Source organism: Peromyscus californicus, unplaced genomic scaffold (genome assembly GCF_007827085.1).
Source record: "Peromyscus californicus insignis strain IS unplaced genomic scaffold, ASM782708v3 Scaffold_6__1_contigs__length_162567912, whole genome shotgun sequence".
NCBI classification, from domain to species: Eukaryota; Metazoa; Chordata; class Mammalia; order Rodentia; family Cricetidae; genus Peromyscus; species Peromyscus californicus.
Window position 1 is genome coordinate 106,156,283 of NW_026294584.1, and position 21,453 is coordinate 106,177,735.

General features: G+C 52.0%; 1 protein-coding gene across 2 annotated transcripts; it reads left to right on the top strand.

Annotated features, from left to right (window-relative positions):
- The first annotated feature begins 3,890 nt into the window (after positions 1 to 3,890).
- On the top strand, positions 3,891 to 21,217 carry Hdac11 (histone deacetylase 11). Of its 2 annotated transcripts, none has more exons than XM_052719753.1 (10): positions 3,891 to 4,019; positions 4,557 to 4,705; positions 6,121 to 6,221; positions 12,216 to 12,332; positions 12,898 to 12,940; positions 14,472 to 14,548; positions 15,563 to 15,625; positions 16,285 to 16,381; positions 18,774 to 18,952; positions 19,631 to 21,217. In XM_052719753.1, coding segments are annotated over exons 1-10 (1,044 nt in total). In that variant the 5' UTR covers positions 3,891 to 4,017; the 3' UTR covers positions 19,847 to 21,217. The 2 variants fall into 2 exon arrangements, with proteins under 2 accessions (XP_052575713.1, XP_052575714.1); XM_052719754.1 differs by lacking the exon at positions 3,891 to 4,019 and adding an exon at positions 4,070 to 4,088.
- Positions 21,218 to 21,453: the final 236 nt, after the last annotated feature.

Below are 21,453 nucleotides of genomic sequence, written 5' to 3' on the forward strand. Positions count from 1 at the left end.
GGGGAGAAGGGCAAGGCCTGCCAGAGCCATGCTCCACACACTTGAGCTGGCCAGAGTCCCTTCAGAGTGGAGAGGGCCACTAAGCTCAATGTGAGTGAGGGCAGCCTTTCTGAAGGCTACTTCCGTGAAGGAGTAACAATTTTAGACAGGAAAATAAAGCTCTTGGGACCCTCAGTGGCAGCAAGATCCCATCCAAGGGAGGGTATGCCACAGCTCTGTGAGCTCAGCTCCAAGGTGCCAACTTAAAGATTGTTGAGGTGGTCAGTACGTGTTACAGATTGAAAGCTCTTGGGGTGCCATTCCATCACAAAGTAGGCATGCAGAAACCAGAGGCCACCAGCCACCTATAAAAGCTGCAGGAATTGCAGGAGCGGCAGGTTTCTTGGAGGCTGGGGACAAGCTGTAGGAAGGAATGCTCCTATGCGGCCCAGGCATGGCGTCTTGGAGGCTGTCTCCGGCTGCACGAGTCCCCAATGGGTCTGTTTTTGGCAAGTCCTCAAACTGGTCTTCCTTCTCCAAAGAGCCAGGCCCCCGAAACTAGACTCTGGAACCTTCCTTCTTTTCTTGTTCTGAGAAGTGTTTCTAAAGGGGAATGAAAGGCCCCTTCAGAGCTCTACTCAGCAACAGGGCCAATTGAGCTCTGATTGGCTGAATGTGTGTGCACGCAAATAAGGTATAAAATGGGGCCAATCAGGGTACAGCTGTCAAACCTGAGGGGGAGAAAGAGAAAGCCCACCCGAATTTGAAGGAGTTCTCAATTAGGTCGATAGGTCCCATGTCCCTCACCATGATGTTAAGGAAGTGGGCACCGAGCTGTCAAATCTAGTTCCCTCAGTTTCTGGTTGCCATAGCAACGCTCTGATCACCTTTGCACCAGAAACTGCTGCAATGTTCGAGAGCCAATCGTTGCTGCTGTTGCTATGGTGATGTTGCTAGGGCAACAGTGTAATCCTTGAGGTTCTGCAGCCTGCTTCCCTGCCCCGGGTGTATTTGGAGCTCTTCCTGTCAGTTTAGTCTGTTGTAGGAAGGCAGCCCATCAACAGTCCCACTAGCTTAGCCTTGCGTGAGCTTGGCAGCTGCCAGAAAGCTCCATGTGGGAGCCCCTGCAACTCCTACCACCTACGTAGTGCACTGGAAATTCTGTACTCGGATTGGACAGGGAGGATGGTGGTGGGATGGTATCAAATTCAGGGCTATGCTAAGTCCGGTGCTCTACCATGGGAGCCGCACGTGCGGCTCTCGTTCATTTTTAATTGAAATATATCCCAGGATGATACGGATGACGTAAAAGGGAAAGGATAACAAACATACAATGTTCAGTAAGTCAGTGTCTTGTCACAATGACGATGTGAAAATACAGCGCTGAAGGAGGTAAAAACCACCCCATGGAAGCAGCCCTCCCAGACTGCTGTGAACCAGGGCCCACTACCGCCTCAGGGCCTGGCTTGTACAATTTACAGTAATACAATGTTTAGTAATTATGGCTCTGGTTTCCTGGGGGCTGGAGAGATGATTCAGTGGGTGAGAGCACTTGCTGCTATTCCAGAGGACCCAGAGTTCAATTCCTCACACCCACATGGTGGCTAATAACGGTCTGTAACTCCAATTCTAGGGGATCTGACACCCCTTTTCTGGCTTCCTTGTGGCACACATGTGGCGCATAGACATACATGCAGGCAAAAACTCATACACGTTTTAAGAAGTAAAAGATTTGTTCCTTCTACTCCCTGTGGGCTTGGCTGAGGCTGTCCACCCAGTTTACTGTGTGCACAGCTGAGGCCCTATTGCTGGGTCTTAACAGATGTGTTAGAACGCTGTAACAAAGAGTCCCCCCCCCCCACAATTCAATTGCTCAAATCACACAGCTTATTCTCACACCTGTGACTGTGCAGATAGGTGGCCCAGCCTGCCATGAGAGTCTGAAAGAATTCACAGTCTCCAGCGTTCCTCAGACTACCTCCCTGCTCAGACACAAAAACAAAACTGAGGATCTGCCGGGTGGTGGTGGCGCACGCCTTTAATCCCAGCACTCGGGAGGCAGAGGCAGGTGGATCTCTGTGAGTTTGAGGCCAGCCTGGTCTCCAAAGCGAGTACCAGGAAAGGCACAAAGCTACACAGAGAAACCCTGTCTTGAAAAAACCAAAATAATTAAAAATAAATAAATAAATAAAAATAAAAAAACTGAGGATCTGCTCTTAGACCAACTCTGCTCTCTTGGGCCTCAGCTCCTAGATGCTGTACTGCATTCTCTGACCCTCACTCTTCCGACCTGATGCTCACCTGTGCTGCTTTCCCAAACCCCAGAGCAAGCAAGTCCCCTGAGATGAGACCAGCCTCATCTCTGGCAGTATCATGTGTGGGGTTTTGTTCTTGGTTTGTTTTGTCACTCAGTTTTACACATTTATCCACACCCTTGATATTTGGGCAAGTGACTCCACTCCTTTTTTTTTTTTTTGCCTCAGTTTTATTTGTATAAAATGGGGACAGTTTGCCTTCGAGGGTTGTTTGGAGCTCAATATGCATGAGGCTTTTGGGACTGACTTGGCAAGCAGTAGGAGCTGATGTTATCTGTGGAGTCTCTCAGCCTCTCCAGAAGATAGTCAGGACCACCGCCTTCCTCTCTAGATGCAGCAGTGAAAGCCCAGAGAACCGATTCAACTTCCCTAGGCCAGGATGCTGGCAGATGCCCAGTCTGGGTTTAATACAGGCTCCAGCCTTATGATAACCAAAAGATAAAGAAGACTCCCCTCCTGGTTTGTGATAATCGAACACCGTTCCCTCTTCCTGCACAAGCCTTCACTGACTTATCTACTGTGGTTCAACCTCTATAACTCCTAGCACATAGGCTAGGTCACATGGTATGGAAACTCCCCAAACCTCTAAGAACAAGAAATTGCCTTTGTCCCCTGAACCAAAGGCTCTGTCTCCTCAGGCTCCACCAAATACCGATGGCTGGTGCAGTGACTCTTGAATGAGCTCACACTCCCAAGGACATCTGTCTCAGTATCTTTCACAATCTATGTCATATTTTCTGAAAATTGTCTAATGGTAGACTCATCAAATGCACTCTTCAAAACTGTCAGCCCATGATAGGACTCAGCTGGCAAATAGATGCTCTTGGTGCCCAGGCCAGAGGACCTGAGTTCAATCCCTGGAACCCCCCCAAAGGTGGAGGGAGAAAATTGTCTGCACAGAGCTGTTTTCCGATCTACACATCACAGTGTCACGCTGCCCCCACTCCCTAAAAAACAGAAAATGTTGCTGGTTCCCTTCACGTGACCCTGGAGGCCCTGGGCTCCCAGCTGCCATGCTAGCTCCTGGCAGCCCTCTGGTCAGCTGCCTCTGTTTGGTTGATGGAGACAGCTGGGCCAACAGAGGCTCATTGTCTTTGCTTCTGGGCTCTATTGTTGAGGCTTCCTCCCAGGTTCCAGCCACACAGACACCCCCAGCTGTCAGTCAGCTTCCAGGGTCAGAATGTAGGGGAAATGGAGACAGGAGAGATGTTCAAATATATACAACTGTACTCTAAGGACATGATCACCAGGGCTGCTCTACAGACAGGGAAACTATAGTTCAAGGAATGTTATGACAAGTGGGGAGTGCTTATACCATGGTGAAGAAGCTACAGATGGTACAGGAGCGGAGGGCTGCACCCCAGGAGGGAATATATATCGGGGATGATAGGACCAGAACAGACCCACCACCTACACAACTGAGGCCAGAAGCGCGAATGGCACAGAGAAGCCCATAGTAACACCACCTAAGCTTGTGTCTGCTTATTTCTACCCCGGGAATGCGGGCGGAGCTGCGCTTGACCACACCCCCCAGGCGGGACTCCATTGGATGCCTCTCCTTGACCGGCGCGGGTCCGGTTGTCTGTGACGCAGCTGCAGGCCAAGGCTCCACCCCCAACTCCAAGCGCCACGGAGGCGTGTTCTGCGCCGGCCCCTCCCCTTACACCCCTCCCACCCCTCCCGGTGCGGAGTGGCGGCCAGAGCAGGCAGGGCCGGCTGCGGGATGTGAGTGTGCGGGGTCGCTCATGGGGCCAAGCCTGGGTGTTGGGGGTCCCCGTGGGCGCAGCGGGACAGGTGGGGCAGGCTGGGAAACCGGGAGGGCGAACTGTGGGTCTCCCCTCCCCAGGGCACCGCGGTGGGCTGCAGGGCTGCGAGGAGGGCACAGCCTCCTGCAATCGCGAGCTACAACCCACCCCCCCAGCGTAATTTGTTCCCAGCTTCGCAGATGCGTGAGCTGGCTCGTGAGACAACCACATTCCACCCCCCTCACCCCGCCTTCCCCCGTGCAGGCCTTGGGCCTTGGCGCCAGCACTACTGAATACACCTGGCACTGGCATGTGACCTTGGGCACACCTGGTCCCCAGAGCTGCTGTGAGGAAGGTGTTGGTTGCGGGTTTAAGCAAAGCCAGCCGGGGCTCAGGAAGGAGCTGTTTTCATTTTTGTTGGTGTTAAGTGACCTCCTGGTGTGAATGGGGAGGGGGAGACTGCTTTCCACAAGGAGGCTGCCCTCCATATCTGCGTCTGTCTCTCTGCACATCGAAGGCCGCACGCAACACAGCTGTACCAGCATGTACCAGAGAAACGCTGGCCCATCGTGTACTCGCCACGTTACAACATCACCTTCATGGGACTGGAGAAGCTGCACCCCTTTGATGCTGGAAAATGGGGCAAGGTGATCAACTTCCTGAAAGGTAAGAAAGCCCCCCACCCCAGATTTGGATCTGCCTCCATTTCTTCTCCCCAGCCTCATCACCCTCTTAGACCTGCATCGGCCTCCTCCATCTCTGCATCCATCCCACCCTTAATCTGAATTCAGCCCCAGACTGCCTTCTGTCCTGCTGTTAAAGGGTCTTTCCAGGCAGGCTGCTAAGCACAACAGGCCCTGTCTCATATTCCCTCCAGTTAGACCTAGTCCCCATCTCCCTTCCTACAAATCTAGAGCAGGCCTCTGGCTCTGCATTATGCAGAAAATAGTACCAAATTAGACATTAATAACACAGCTCTTTCTGTTGGGTTTGTTTTTGTTCCTCTGGTGACCTTCTATCTATGGCAAGTGGTACAGCTTTCCCCTCTGCTGTAGGTACCAGCCTGAACATCCAAAGGAAAACATGGAGTAGAAAGCACGCAGATGATGTGTGGTGTCGGTGTGAGCCTGGGACGCTAGCCTTGCACATCTGTTGCCTGTACAAATGGTTTCCTGCTGGTGCTCTCTCTGCCCCCGGGCTCCCGTCTCTGCCCCCGGGCTCCCGTCTCTCCCAGTGGCTCAACACAAGGGTCCCTCATCTCCCTCAGTTGGGAGCAAACAGCCAGCTCCTTTTACTGCTGTTCCTCTGAGGATGAGGAAGGATGGGAGGCAGGACCACAGGGCAGGCTCTTTGGAGGCCCTGGCTGGAAGGGAGCTGGCTGAGTCTGCCAAGTGTCAGAGGTCATGGGAGCACCTGCCTGGGTCTGCCTGTAGAAGTGGATGGGACTGGTTGGTTTCTGAGCATGACTCATTGAAACTAGAACCTAGATTCTGATTTCTCTAGAACCCAGAGCATCATGGCCCAGTCTCACAGTACTCTGAGGGCAGTGCCTTCTCTCAGCCTCAGTTTCTTTTGCAAAATGAAGTGAAACTAGACATCTGTAAGCCACTTGGACACCCTGATGTCCCCTGTACCACTTACTCCTGTGTTTACTGCATATTTTTAAATGACTGAGCCTTGGGACTTTTTTTTTTTTAACTTAAGTTTGTTTTAGAAGGAAACCCATGTCATCAATGTGGGAAAAGGCAGTTTCGTTTGCCATAAATAGAAGGTTCCTTCAGGAAGGCAGTGCTCTGAACACAGCAGTTGTTTGACTCTGGCTTGTGCTACTCTCCTTTGGTTGTTACCAAGGAGGATGAGCAAGGCTCAGGCAGAGGTTGAGGAGAGGCCATGCTGTCCTGAGCCACCTGTTGAGGAAGAGGTTGCTTTTCTACCTTGAATACCCACAAGTTCACTGTGTGCTGAGGGGCTGCCAGAGGCCAGCCTGCAGCCTGGGGAGGGTCTGGGGTTTAGGGGGGGGGCAGCTATGCCTGGCCTGAGGGTCAGCGGAAAGGAAGCAGAGGCTTGCTCTGTGGTTCCAGAAGAGAAGCTGCTGTCCGATGGCATGCTGGTGGAGGCGCGGGAGGCCTCGGAGGAGGACCTGCTGGTGGTACACACGAGGCGTTATCTCAACGAGCTGAAGGTACAGTACAGGGGTTGGTGGGCGGTGGCCAGGTGCAGTGGCTGGGGGAGGGGAGGCTCAGCCTTAGGGGAACCTTCTCCTGTCCCTAGCACAGGAGTCTCTAGTGCTTAAGATCAGGAAGGGCTATGAGAAGACATCTCTGTGGGTAGTTAGCGCCCCATCTTCAGGGGTGTGAAAGCAGGGCTATGCAGACAGAACCCTCTTAGAGGTTTTGGACATAGACTTTCAGCCTGTGCTCTGGACAGGCCTCAGAGGCCCCTACTGGGATCATCACTTTAGTGGGAAGGGGACACCAGCCCTTGTCCTGTCCACTAAGGCCGCTTCACTCTGGCCTGTTTTTTTTGAGTGGGCTGAGATGCTAATTCTAAGGACTTGTTGTAAATGAAAACTCTTGGGCTAAAACTGGGTTTGAAACTCCCCCAGGGTCCAGCAGGGAACATAAAGACCTGGGTCGGGGGCGGATGGGGGTGTCTGGGGTGAATTGCAGAAGACCTTTCTCTCCCACGAGGGACTTGTGGTGGGTTGCCACACGGTTGGACCCAGCATGACTACAGTGCCCGCTTTGCCAAGAGAAGCCAGATGCTGATTATTAAATGATATTCTCAGATTTCTTCCTTTTTTCTATTTTTTTGCTTGGGGCTTTTCGGGGAGGGGTGGTTTTTATTTTTTTTTTTATGATTGTTAAGATTGAACTGAGGGCCTCATGCATGTTAGACAAGCACCCTATCACTCAGCCATATCCCAGCCCCCTACTTTGATTTTGAATGTGCTAACTGTAAGATTTTTAAATCCTCACTGCAAACCACACTGGACTACCACTGTTTGCCTGTGGCCTCTTTGTACAGGAGGCTGCAAGCTCCAATTGGGAACTGAGGTCTTTAGTACATCTTTTGTGTGGCTGGTTGGCGTGGGAGCCTGGGTCAGAATCCATGGCTGCCAGCCTGCTCTGGCTGGAGCTGCATCAGGGTGCCATTGATTCTCTGCCTCAGAATGTGGGAGGCCTGGCCCCCAAGCTTCCTGTCAGAGTCATCTTGGACTCAGGACTCCACAGATGGCAGAAGTCAACAGGCCCCTTCACTGTCTGGAAAGACCTTGGCTCGGAAGTAGGCTGTGCCGGCTCAAGGTCATACCTAGGGGGAGCTGGTTAAGCATGGGAAGACCCTTGCAGGCACTGTTCAGGACCAGGGTCCCAGCTGCTGGGCTCTTTCCCCTCCAGCTGTGTCCTGAGTTGTGAGAATTCTAGATGGGCCATGGCAGTGTGAGCTCATGAAAGATTGCCAGGAAGAGGCTGCACCCTGTCTCCCAGGAGAGAGGTGTGAGGCATTGGCCGGAAGCCCAGTGCCTGGCTGCCCTGGTTTCCTGGGGCCCAGACATGCATGGTTAGTCCGCAGCCCAGGAGCCTGGCCAGGAGTACGAAGGGGGAGGGGAAGGCAGGGGTAGATGCTCTGAGTTTGGACAGGAAGAGACCAAGAGTGCAGCTGGGATCAGGCTTGGGGCTGGGGGGATAGTCACCAGGATCCCACCCATTTATAAAACCTCCAGGGAAACTTACAAGGCAGGCTGCCTGCCTGGTCTTTGTCCCAAAAATCTGGAAGCAGGGTAGTCTGTGAGTCCCAAATAGAAAATAAGACCGGGGGTGGGGTGAGGTGTGGTGGGGAACACAGCTATATCAACATAACATAGGGGTTCACCAAGGTGACGATGAAGTAACATTTGGCTCACAGCCCCCTGGTAGCCAGAGAAAAGGGAGAAACATAACTTTTCTAATACTCCAGGTCTTGTGTGGCCTGGCTAGCCAGCACCAGGCTACATTGGGTCTGGCTAGCTGAGGAGGAAACATGAATTTTGTCCTGAGTACTGTGAACAGGTTTACAGTGGGGGAGTGATGGGTGAGGTGCTGTTCACACTCAAGTGAGACCCATTGTCTGGTGCCACAGCTCTCTCATCCCATGTCTGCATCGTCTGTCCCTTTCCTCTGCTGTGGACAGACATCCCAAGCGGTGTCCAGTGTCCGGCAGGTCCCTTCAGGGTTCCCAGGGTTGTTATTGGGTCTGTCTGTGGGTGCTGTGTACCATGCACCTTCTCCCCAGCCTCCTCTACTCTGTCCACAGACCTGTCCTGGGCTTCATCCCTGGTCCTGCACTGCTGTAGCCTTCCATCCCAATAAGCAGGGCACCAAAAGGGAAAGATCGCGTTGGTGCAGGGGTACCACCTGTGTGTACAGCCCAGAGCTGGGCCCAGTCAGGGTGGCATCTGGGCAGCATCAGCACTGTTCCTTTACTTGCTGTGAACTCTAGGACCTTGCCCCTACCAGCAGGTCAGAGCTGGGAAGATCCTGATGTCTGTCCCTGAGCCCTGTCAGCAAGTTCATGACCAGCGTGCGTACTGTTCTGGGTCCTGCAGGGAAGGGATGGAACCAGAGACCCTCTCCAATGGAGAGCAGAGAAGGAACATAACTAGCCGAACAGGTGCCAAGTGTCCACAGAAAGGGGGACAGCAAGGTAGAGTGTGAGGCCCGCAGGCCTGGAGTGAGGGACGGGTAGTCTAAGCAGGAGCCACAAGTGCAAAGCACCGTGGAGGGAAGGACACTGACCTCAGGCACCTGGAGGACAGAAGATGGGAGAGGCTATGGGGGATGGGAGCCTGGATCTTTGACTTTGTCAGTTCTTCCCCAAGAGACCCATCTCTCCTTTTCTTTAAAGAAATAAAAATGTGGTTAGTCACGTATGACACAAGCTACCGTCTTAAAGCAGCATTTCCATCATCCATCGTGTGATGTCATGATCCACAACTGTTCCCATCACCCTGAAAGGAAACACTGATCCTGCAGAGCACTTGCTCCCTGGTACTCCCTGCCCCCTGCCCGGTTACTGCCCATCTCTAGCATGCCTCTGCAGACTTAGGTACTTTGTACCTGACTTTGTACAGATGGAATCAAACAGTGTGTGAGCTTTGGTGTCTGGCTTGCCTCTGTACATCACACTGAGCAGATATCATGCATTCTCCTCCGCAATGGCTGAGATTCAGAGTATGCAAGGCAAGGGCCTTGTCACAAAGCCACGCACCACCCCCTACACATTCCTCTTCCTGGATGTATAATACTCTACCATGTGTGTATCACATCTTGTTTTCCCATCCATTGGCTTGTGCACATGTGAGTTATTTCTCCGTTCTGGCGATCGTCAGCAGTGTTGCTATGGATATGCCCGTACATATTTACTTGACTATCCGGTCTCAGTTATTTGGGGTATACTCCAGTTCTGTACCAAGAAAAGGTCTAGCATAGCCATATGAGTTTGGAGTGAATGAGTTTATAGCGAGCAAAAGTAAAATAACCAATAAATAATAATAAGTAAAATAACCAATAAGTAAAAACAGCAGAGAGAGCTCAAGAGGACATCGAATCAGGAGTCTACAGCCCCAGCACAAGGCGTTGGATTGACCTGATTGGCAGCGGAAGAAAAGTAACAGGACCCAGAGGTCCCTGGGAGTTTACTTTTTTTTTTTTTGTCTTTTATAGTTATTTAATTTTCTTTTCTCCATACTGAAGAGCAAACCTTGGCAAGTACCTAATTACTAAGCCACATCAATCTCCCCCTCTTAAAAAAAAAAAAAGACCTTTTAATTTTGAGACAAGGTTAGTCTGAGCTAATGATCTTCAAGCTTGGCCTCCTGAGCAGCAAGATTTACAGGCATGGGCCCCCAGGCCTGGCAGTTTTAGTTTAGACCTGAGATTGATGGTACTAGTATCCTTCTGAAGGGGATAGACACAGATGTCATGTAACCTTGGGTATCGACACAGATGTGCTGGCAGTGGTGTGTAGTTCTAGGATAGCCTCTGGGCAGCCAGGACACTGTTTTATAGAGGTGAGAACAGGCCTCTGCAGCAGGGCTCCACAGTGACACCCTCATTCCAGGCCCTGCTTTGCAAATAAGGAGACAGGCACAGAGGGAAAGAACTGCATCCCAAACCATATAGCTGAGACAGAGCCCAGCATGGCTTCAGAGCCCTGTCCCAGCCCTGCATCCAGCCTGACCATCCCTAAGCCCTTGCCCTGACCGAGTTTGTCACAAGGCAGTCTGGGTGGGTTCTGCTTAAAAAATCTGGGCTGTCCCCTTGTTAGCCTGCTGCACATCCCGGATAATCGTATCTGTCCCATGCTGTCCCCTCCACACCAATGCCTTCTCAGTGGCTCTGTCTTCTGCTGCTCACCCTGCCCTGTGTCAGTGTTACTGTGAGCCCCCATCCACTCACCCCCATTACTATAACTACCATCTCCCTGGCCCACAGCCCACTCTGCCAAGCCCCTTTCTCTCCCTCTTCCTCTAGAGCTACAGGTCACCTCACCCCTGCACCAATGTTTTTTTCGGCCACCTACAGGTTTTTTTTTTTTTTTTTTTTTTTTCCCAGAGCAGTCCTGCCTGATAAAGCTATCATGATGGGCATGTCCTAGATCTGCTCCATCCAACCACTGGCCACAGTGGCTGGCCAGGATTTGAAACATGCCTGAAGTAACTGAGGCATGAATTCTGCTTAAATGGAGATATTTTTGCTTTGTTTCTTTGAGACAGGGTCTTGTGTAGCCAAGGTTGGCCTTGGACTACTACTTATTCTGTCTCCGCATCACAACTTGGGATGGTGGTCATGTACTACCACACTACCTTTAGCTCAAAATTTACTCATATTTACAGGTAAGAGTCCATATATTTGTGTCCTTTGTTCTCGGTTTCAACCATCCACAGAAGGAGAATATTCTAAAAAGAATATTGCATCTATCTTAACATACAAATCTCTTGTGTTACTCCCTAAACTGTGGCATAAACTTCTCTCAGAGTGGTAGCACAGCCTGTGTCATAGGCAATCTAGGCATGATTTATGCATGAGGATGTGCTCAGGTTCCATGTAAACATGACCATTTACACATGGGCCTGGAGTCCCAGTGGATCTTGGCCAAGAAGCAGTCCCCTGGGGAAAGCAATGAACAACTGTCTATAAAATAATAATAATAATAATAATAATAATAATAATAATAATAATAATAATAACAATACCAAGCAGGGCGTAATAGCACATGCCTTTAATCTAAGCATTCAGGAGGCAAAGGCAGGTGGATCTCTTTGAGTTGGAGGCTAGCCTGGTCTACATAGTACCTGGACATCCAGGGATATGTAGAAAGATCAAGTCTCTAACAAAAATAAAGGAACAAAGTACGGCAGAGCGCATTAGACACATCAAATCAGGCTTCTGCAATGCCCAGCAGAAAGGATTGGAGTCGCCTGCTTAGAAGTTCAGGAAAGTAACAAAGTAGCTCCCATCAGCTGGATATGGAGCTCAGGGGGTCCCTATGAATTTAGTTTTTAGTTCTGGTTTTTTCTTCTCTGTGTCTCTGACAGTAAGCTGTGAGAGTGTGTTCTGAACAACTGGAGAAGCGTATCTGCCCTGTCCTGCCATGCCCAGCTTCTGTCATTCCTGGACTCAATTTCTTTGCCCTAAATTGCCTCTTTGGCCTAATGCCTGCATCTAGGGACTCTTGTTCACTGTTTATGTTTTGTAGATGTTGCCTTCTCCACAAGGCCCTCTCTTTCCTATGAAGATGGATCATTGCACCTGCTGGCTTGTTAGCCATGGCTACACGTGTCCCAGCACAAGACAGGACTCCAAGCCCATCTGGGTGTCTCACAGGCCCTAAGTACTTAGGAAGTGTTAACTGGCACTGGGCACTAGAGCCAAGGCCCTCCTGGTACTTACTGGGTAGTGGGAAGCTGAGGAGCTACATGCAGGCTTAGCCTTAGAGCAACCTGCAATCCTTTTTCTGGACACAAGAGGGCAGCAGAGTGCCTCAGAACACCGACATCAACTTCACTGTGCCCAAGCTCAAAGCTGGGAGTAAGAGGTGGCTCACAGCTGTCACTCCCCAACAAAGAGTATGCAGAGCAGAGAGCCACCATGCCTGGGCCTGGCACCAAGTTTAGCATCCCTGTCTCTTTCCACAGTGGTCCTTCGTGGTGGCTACCATCACTGAGATACCCCCGGTCATCTTTCTCCCCAACTTCCTTGTGCAGAGGAAGGTGCTGAGGCCCCTGCGGACCCAGACTGGTGGCACCATCATGGTAGGCTGGGTGGGGTGTGCAGCTCCCGACCCCTGCCCCACTCTGCCTTGTAGAGTCCTACCCTACCTAATAACAATTTGAGTTACTGTGTTTATAACCCAACAAAAGTATGTTCTATAGTAGCCCTAGTCACTGGCTGGAGAGCTAGTTGAGGGATTCTCTGTATCTGAATGAGGTCTATCCCAGCCATGGTCATTGCCCTCTGACACTGCCATGTTTTGTATTGCTACTCATCCTGAATGCCTGCAGGATTTCAGCCACCAGCCTATGCCATAAGCAGACTGTCTCGTTTCCATTCCCAAAGCCACAGGGGAATCCTCAGCTCACTTCACTTGTTATTTCTAGTGTTTTCCTGGGAAAACACTAGAACTCTTCCACATGCTGGCAGTCTGGTTCTTTCCCCCTGTTGGCCAGATAAAATTGGCTGCTGGTCTGTTGACAGATGGGGTGGGTATCACCTGATTCCACCTGTGGCCTATTCCTGCCCCAGAGCTTATATTGAGGGAGTGAAGGCATGCTTGCTGCAGGGTGAGGCCTGAACTCTACCCTCTGCTTGTCTCCAAAGGCGGGGAAGCTGGCTGTGGAACGAGGCTGGGCCATCAATGTTGGTGAGTGCTGGGACTTCAGAATGACCGGCTAGCCTGTTGGAGCTGGAAAGGGGGTGGGGACAGAGGGATAGGAAAGCCCTCAGAGCCAGTTCAGGAGCCTGGGGGTGAGTATTCAGCCCTTTTTGTTCTTGTGAAGCCCCTCCCAGTTTCTGTCTGCTGTGGGATATTTGTCCTGAGAATGCCCCTGCCCAACATTTACATATTTTCAATGGCAGGGAGTCCTTTCCCACCCAGAGAGCCTGAGCCATCCCTTAGGAAGGCCCCTGGGCAGGTCCTCTGAGCATGTCTGTGTGGAATTAGTTGCCTCCAGGTGGCATTCCTGAAAGACTCCATCCTTGTGGGGTCTAGGCCAGTGGACAGGGCTTAGTCATGTGGTGAGTGGATGGTCCCAGGCTCAGTGCCACCATAGGGGTCCTGCAGGCTGGTGCTCCCCAGCTCCCTGGGCTCTGTGTGGCCCTTGCACATCTGTCGTCAAAGTTGAAGAACCTTTCCCCCAGCAGCCTTTCCTTGGCTGCTGCACCGTTGTCTTGTGAGGAATTGAACATGGTGAGAAGGTGCCGACTGTAGCAGGCTCTGAGCCCTTTTGGAATTTTGCATGGCTGAGGGCCATGTTTTTCCTGCCTGCCTTGCCGGGTACCCAGCATTAGACCTGGCATAGCCGTGATGTTAGGATACCCCGTTGCACAAACACACGGGTGATGCACGCCCTGCGTGTCTGTAACGTCGTTTCCCAGTTCACAAAGGACCACTTCTACAGTGGAAACTAGGGCCTGGGTAAAGTTGAGCATCTGGTCCTGATCAAGCCTGGCTTTCACTGATGGCGCTGCCGTTTGCTAGTTATGTTCACTGGGCAAGTTGTTGACCCTCTCTGTGCCCGAGGCAGCTCATCTGAAAAAGGTACTGGTGAAGATGGAGCTCTCTTCTGGGCTCGAGAGAGGCTTTGGCAAGCCGAGTGCCCTGTTAGGAGTCCCCAGTGTGTGTGTGGGGGAGGCAAGTCCTTCATCTGCACGGCCCCAACCTTACACTGCTGGGGGTGGGGGTAGTTGTGGGTCTCCATTTCAGAAGGTTCCTACAACCCCAAGTCTCCAGAGATAAAGGGGCAGTAGCAGCTTACTAGCCATTCTAGCAGAAAACTGGCAACAGCATTTCTCCAGTCCAAATCAAAAAGGACCCCCAGACTGTGTCTCAGGTTGGGGGTGGCATGGACAGCTGTGGCCAGCAGAAGGCATCCTTCCCAGTCATCTCTGTCCACTTCTGGGTCCACGGCAAGCCTGCTGGTGCTGCCTCTTCCTGGTGTGGGAGCCCAAGGGCAGCTCAGCTGGCTGACATGGCTGGGTTTCCCTGGGAGGGGCCTTTTCTGTGGGGTGAGGTGGCTATGGCATGGAGTGACCTCTTGGCCTGGGTGACATGCCCAGGTGTTCTGCTCACTTGGCCGATCTGGAATCCCAACAGGAAGGGACTGTGGGGATGGTAGGGATCAGAAGGCACCTGAACCTGGCTCTGATCATTACCACCATCTGCCTTTCTGCAGGTGGCGGCTTCCACCACTGCTCTAGTGACCGTGGCGGAGGCTTCTGTGCCTATGCAGACATTACACTAGCTATCAAGGTGTGTCTGAACCTGCGGTACCTGACTTCTAAAGCCCTCCTGTGTTATAGCTCATCACACACTCCAGGGAAGGGAAGTGGGCTCACTACGGGGAGGGGCTTCCTCACAGTGGAGAAGGACTTCCCCTAGCTGCTCTTCTTGGCCAGGACTCAACCTGGATCTGGCACATTCCGGCCACTAGAAGGCCTGTCTGAGGCAGGAGGGAGCCTCTGCTGGGAGTGGGTGGTGGGAGAAGGGACAGGCAGGTTTCAGGACTGAGGACAGGAAGAAGGGCGTGGCTGCAGGAGGGAGGGAGAAGAGGAGGAAGGGGGGAAGAGGGGGGCAAGGAGACTACAGAGCTCTGCACAGCTGCTGCTGATTTCATATCCTAACCTGGACCCCCACCCCTACCCCACCCCACCCCGCACCCCTGCACACTGAACCCTTGAGCATTACAAATGAGGAAACTGAGTGAAGGGAGCTTGCCTAAACGGAAGATTCTGTGGAAGCCCTCCTCCTCCCCCATGTGTTCTCTGCCCAGTCTCATGCTGGGTGCCAGGCTAATGGGGTCTCTGCTCTCACAGGCATGTAGATGGGCTATCAGTAGGCCTGGCTGGCTGTTAGAACAGGGCACAGGAGGGGAAGAGGGGAAGGTCTCCTCGAGGGGGGAGAGGCATCAGCATTTAGTTTTATAAAATAAGGCAAAGTTTGGAGAGTTAAATTCCAAGACTGTGGGGCTCATCTGTCAACCCCCACATTCCCTGGAGAATCGGGGACCTGATCCCTCAACTTTCAGATCATAGTATACTGCCTGCCCCCAGAGCCTTCCCTGGCCAACCCCTACCTCTCTGCCACACACACACACACACACACACACACACACACACACACACACACACACCCTTCTTCCTTCACCCCAGCACTCCTGGGAAAGCGATATCTTGCCCACTGTCCTCCTGACCCCTCAACCCCATAGTCCTAAAGGGCTGGGTCCTCTGGCCTGTCCAAGCCTCACACATCTTCTCTCCCTGTCAGTTCCTGTTTGAACGGGTGGAAGGCATCTGCAGAGCCACCATCATTGATCTTGATGCCCATCAGGTGAGCACGCTGCAGGAGCCCAGGCCCCAGCACTTCCCTGTGGTGAGAGTCCCCTTCCAGTGTCCCTGGCAGCCTCTGTCTGTCACCCAGCCCCACACTGTGGATACTCTCCTCCTGGAAATGGCTGAAGTATGCTTCAGCCAGCATCGTCTGCTTTGCTCAAGGTGCAGACTCAGGGTCTGTCTCCCTGCTGGCAACTCAGTCCAGCTAGGGTGGCAGATCCTCCTCATCGCTCCTGTCCTTGAACCCAAGGGGTCTCACTGCCTCCTGCTGACCACTCCTACACCGGGAGGGTCCTCAAAACCCCCAACTGCTCTCCCCGACCCATACTCTGCTCTAAGTAAACCAAGTCACACATACACAGCCCTTTACAGTTTGTCCTCCATGTCCCAGTTCCACTGGTACCCCTGCAGAGCCAAGAGGGTCGCAGGGCCAGACCCTGCCCTGTTTCACAGAGAGGGTGAGAGACAGGGCTGGACATGGTGCAGGTTCTGAACGAGGCTACTGGGTCATGTCTGGAGTGTGTCCAGCTCTGCTGGCTGACACTACGTCCCCAAGGTCTAGCCCACCACACAGAGCAGGAGGCAGTTCCTGTGGTGGGTGGGGATACCCCCTTCCTGAGAGCAGGTGCCTGCAGTGACAGTTGTGTCTGCCCACAGGGCAATGGCCATGAGCGAGACTTCATGGGTGATAGGCGTGTATACATCATGGACGTTTACAACCGCCACATCTACCCCGGGGACCGCTTCGCTAAAGGTAAGTGTCACCCCACCTCTGTCCCCAGCGCGTGCTTGGTGGGTAGGGCTATGCCACGTCATTTATTATCTCTAGTATTCCCATGAAGTGGGTGCTCCCACTGTACCCACAAGCACGTGGAGACCCGAGTCACTCAACCCCCAAGACTACAAAAACTTATCCAGGAAATAAACACGAGGGCTTCACTTTAGAGATAGCATAGGTGGGGTGGGGGTGGTGGGGGTGGGGGAGCAATAGAAAACATAAAGATGGCAGAAGTTAGCTCAGAAGATTTGTGCCTTAGTTAGAGTTCTGTTACCATGACCAAAAGCAACTTGAGGGACAGGAACAGTCTATATTTAGTCCATTTTGGGGGACAGAAACAGTCAGTCCATTATGAGGGTCAGGGCAGGAACTCAAAGCAGGAATCCCAAGGCAGGAACTAAAGCAGAAGACATGGAGGAATGCTGCTTACTAGCTTGCTCCTCCTGGCTCGCTCAGTTTCTTTTCTTAAACCCCAGGACCACCTGCCCAGGAATGGTATCACCCACAAAATACAAGCCAACACAATTGACCCCTTGTCAACTTGACACACAAACACCATCACTATTCAACTACAGCCTTTCCTTTCTCATTTGTCCCCAGGATAGTATGTTAATATTAATATCACAATATAAAAATTTCCAACTTTTAAAAGTTCCAGCCTTTAAAAATTCAAGCACTTTAAAAGTTCATTCTCTTTAAAATGTCCAAAATCTCCTTCAACGTTCAAAGTTTCTCTAAACTATCCAAAGTCATTTCAAAATTTGAGTCTTTCTAAAACTCCGAAGTTTCTCTAAAATATCTACAGGCTGATAAATGGGTTTCTATAAAATCAAAATAAGCTAAACACTTTTTTTTTTAACTCTGAAAGGGAGGAATCATGGCACAAATCATAATCAGACCAAAACAAAACCAAAATTCAACAGTGTAAAAAGCTGAGTGCATCTGGGATCCACCACAGTCCTCTGGACTCCAAGGGGCCCAGACCACTTCTCCAGTTCCAGCCTCTGTGGTATACACAGCTGGTGTCCCAGGATCAGGCCTTCTGCACTCCACAGCTGCTGCCGACCATGGTGGTCATCCCATGGTACGAGGATCTTCAAAATTCTGGAGTCTACGCTGTGACTGGGGTGCACCTTCGCCAACAGCCTCTCCTGGCCTCTCTTTGGGGTCTCTTATCCTGCCACATGGTGCTAAGTCTCAGCTTTTCTCCATGACCCCTTCATGCCTTCAAAACCAGCACCACTCTTATCTTCCAAGCTCCCATGGAGTACTCAGTGTCTTTCCCAGCCCAAAGTTAAAATGTTATTACAATCTCCCCAAAATCTGTCACAGCAATTCCCCCATGACCTGGAACCAAAAATGAGGGCTAGAAAAAGGGCTGAGTTCAGTTTTCAGCTCCCTTATCAGGTAGTTCACAACCACCTATCATTCCGGCCCCACGAGATCCGGTGCCCTCTTCTGCCCTCTGCAGGCGCTGTACTAATGTGTGAACCTCCATATATCCATAATTAAAATAGAATAAAATATTCTTAAAAGCAGCAAAAATGGACTCAATGCATAACCCAAAAGCTCTGAGACCTGATTTGAAGTCAGCAACTTTCCCGCTCTGCAGGTAATGTCCTCTCAGTCAGCTTTCTGTCTCTATGACAGGATATGTCATGTAATTTTGAAGATGCCAGTACCATGGGACCACTGCCAAGGTCAGCAGCAGCCTTGGAGCAGAGCTGGCTGACAGTGGGAGAGGAGCCGAGATGAGCATTGGCCCATGGCTTTAAGGTCCTGGTCCGTGTTCAGTTGGTCCTGTTGCCTTGGGCCTGTCATGTTCTAGGATACCTTGGCTACACTTATGGCAGGACCAAGCTTCTTACCTCATGATGCCTGAAGGCAAAGAGACACACGAAGAGGCATGGTCCTGATACATCACTCCCAAGTAACATCCCTTCCTCCACTTGGCTCAGCCCCTTAAAGGTCCAGTCATCAGCAGTACCGTGGGCTGTGAACCAAGCCTTCAACAGATGAACCTTTGGGGGACATTTAAGATGAAAGCATGGCAAAGCCATTTATGCCCAGTGTACCACTGGTTCTGCCTAAGCTGACTCTGGACTATTTGGTCTTGAATATAAAGGGGGTGTGTCCAGTATTGGTAGGGCCTGAGGATAGGTCTGTAGGTCCTCAAGACTGAAGAGTCTCGGCTTTCATCACCTGCCCTCTCATGGGTACCCCTTTGCCACTCAGCTTTGGTGAACTGAGAGGCCAGGCTGAGATGGGGCCGGTCCTGCTGTGGCCATCAACAAGTCCCTGCGTCTTTCCCATCTTCAGCCTCATTTTCCCCTCCGTGCCCTTGGAGCTATCTGTATCTCTTTCCCAGAGGCCATCAGGCGGAAGGTGGAGTTGGAGTGGGGTACAGAAGATGAGGAATACCTGGAAAAAGTGGAGAGGAACGTGAGGAGGTCCCTCCAGGAGCACCTGCCTGATGTGGTGGTGTATAATGCAGGCACAGACGTCCTGGAGGGGGACCGCCTTGGGGGGCTGTCCATCAGCCCAGCGGTATGTCCTAACCTTGGGGGATCTGCCCATAGCCGAGGTCACATTCCGACAGTCATTAGTTACTTTATGTTGCTGTAGTAGATTGCCCTGATAAACGTGGCAGCTTAGGGGAGAAAGGGTTCACTCTGACTCCCACACAGTTCCTGAAGGAATACGGTTAATTATGGTGGGGAAAGCATAGCAGCAGGAAGCAGAGAAGACCACATTTCATCTGCACACAGGAAGTAGAGAAAAAGAACAGGAAGTGGAGCCCAGTTATGAAATGTCAAAGCCTACCTACCCACAGTGACATCCTTCCTCCAGCAAGCTCTGCTAACTAAAGGTCTAGAACCATCCCAGACAGCATCACCAGCTGGGAACCAAGTATTCTAACACATGACCCTGTGGGGGGGACATTTCATATTCAAACACAGCACTGACCCTAGGCCGCCTAGGACATGTGTCCATCAGCCCAGAAATCTTGACCCTGGGGGCCATTTGGGGCATTTGTCTGTCTGCCAAGCTGTGTGTCCTGGCCCTTGTGGGGCAGGAAGCCATGCTCTAAGGTTTGACAGCAACAGAAAAGATGGGCAGCCTTATGTCTGGAGGCGATGAGCTAAAGCAGCAGTTCAGAGCAGGGCTGGACTTATAATGGTACTCGGGCCTGTCTGAGCTCACCTTCCCGCTGTCTTCCCACAGGGCATTGTGAAGCGGGATGAAGTGGTTTTCCGGTTGGTCCGAGCCCACGATATACCCATCCTGATGGTGACCTCGGGTGGGTACCAGAAGCGCACAGCCCGCATTATCGCCGACTCCATCCTCAATTTGCATGACCTGGGGCTCATTGGGCCTGAGTTTCCCTGCGTCTCGGCACAGAACTCAAACATCCCCCTGCTTCCTTGTGCTGTGCCCTGACGGCTACCCACAGAACATTACCATACCTGTCCCCCACCCCGTCCACCCGCCCACCCGCCTGTGTTTGTTGCTGTGAAGACAGCTGCCAGTGAGCGTGGAGGGGCAGGAAGAGCAGGAGCCAGCCTTGCTGGCCGCTCCTCCACCAGGTGCCCAAGGGTCTCTGGGCCTTGGGGTGGAAGAGCTGAGTCCCAGGGAGGATCCCTTATGGGATACAGGCAGGTCATGAAGAGTCAGGAAGGAGAGCTTCAGGGAGGGACCTCTGAGATATGGTAGCCTGCTGTCCAGATCAACCAGAAGATGGGCCCTCCCTGACCTGGTGGGTTCATTCCCTCACTTCAGTCTGGAGAGGGCCTTCTGGGTGATGGGGCCCATGGGTCTGAGGAAAGTTCCATAACCAGCCTCCAGGGGGCACTGGGTTCTCAGCCAACAGGCAGGAGTTCCTGGTATGGATGTGGAGGCCTAAGGAAGGAAAGCTGGGATTCTCCAGTTTGGGTTCCCCTCAATAAATCAAGGTCCAGACCTGTTTTTTTCCCAAGCCCCTCTATGGTGATGGGGTGGGACATTGAGGATACCCGAGGCTCCCACTTTGCCAGTAATCTACTCTGTTCAGCCTGGGGGCAAGTTTGGGGGAATGTTTAGCTCAGTAGTGACCCTCCAAACTGGAGTTTTTAAGGGGCTGCTGACCAGGATGGAGAGGAGAGGAAGGTGAGGCCCAGCAGGTAGGAGTCATGTGGAGGCTGGTGGCCAAGCTAGCCCTAGTAGGGACTTCCTGGTGGGAAGGCAGCAAATGTGACATTTAAGTGTGGTGGCTGCACAGACCCTGGGTGACAATTTCCATTGGCCTTACCCAAAGTGCCGGTTTCCACCTCCGTCTGTGGCCCTCTGGCCATTTTACCCTGAAGGGGACAGCCAGGGCTCTCCATGACCTAGGCAGGAAAGCACCCACCCCTAGTCAGTGATTGCCAACTTAACCAAAGGCACAGGGGTAGGAGGATGTGGGCCAGCTGGGCTTTCTCCTGCCCTGGATCTGCCCCAACTACAGGACTCATGTTCATTACCATGTGGAGTATTCCCACAGCCTTCCATGGCGTCCTTCATACTCCCTCTGCTGGAGTGGGGAGGATGCCAAAGTCACCAATTGTACAAACCACTGACCTGGACCAGACCCCACAGTCCACCCCTCTGCCATGGCCTCTCCGCATCTGACTGGAGGTCTCTCCCAGGACACTGGGGAGTGGTGACAGAGTTTGTCATTGTGGAGTTTCCGTCAGAATGCCATTCAGGCTCCAGGTTGTTTCTGTGTGTTCTGAGGTAGACAGTCCTGCCTCCAGAGGACCACTGGAATAAAGATTCAAAATTCACCAATCCAGACATTTGACCAGGGCAGCTGCCCAAGATGGGTTGTTGTTGTTGTGTTTTTTTTTTTTTTTTCCAATCGATGGAGACCTGCGGATAGCACAATTCCCATTTTAGCAGATAAGGAAACTGAGGCCCCAGAAGGAGGATGAGGAGTTTGAGGAATGTCTTTCGAGTAATGAGCAGGGTTGCAACCCTGCTCTCTCCGCTGTGGAAGCTTGAGGATCATCTTTTGCAGGGGTGAAGGGCAG

What these genes read in the sequence shown, in the direction of transcription:
- Hdac11 (XM_052719753.1), top strand. An exon ending in GGTGATCAACTTCCTGAAAG is followed by an intron (nt 4,706 to 6,120) that starts GTAAGAAAGCCC and finishes CTGTGGTTCCAG; the next exon opens with AAGAGAAGCTGCTGTCCGAT. An exon ending in GTTATCTCAACGAGCTGAAG is followed by an intron (nt 6,222 to 12,215) that starts GTACAGTACAGG and finishes CTCTTTCCACAG; the next exon opens with TGGTCCTTCGTGGTGGCTAC.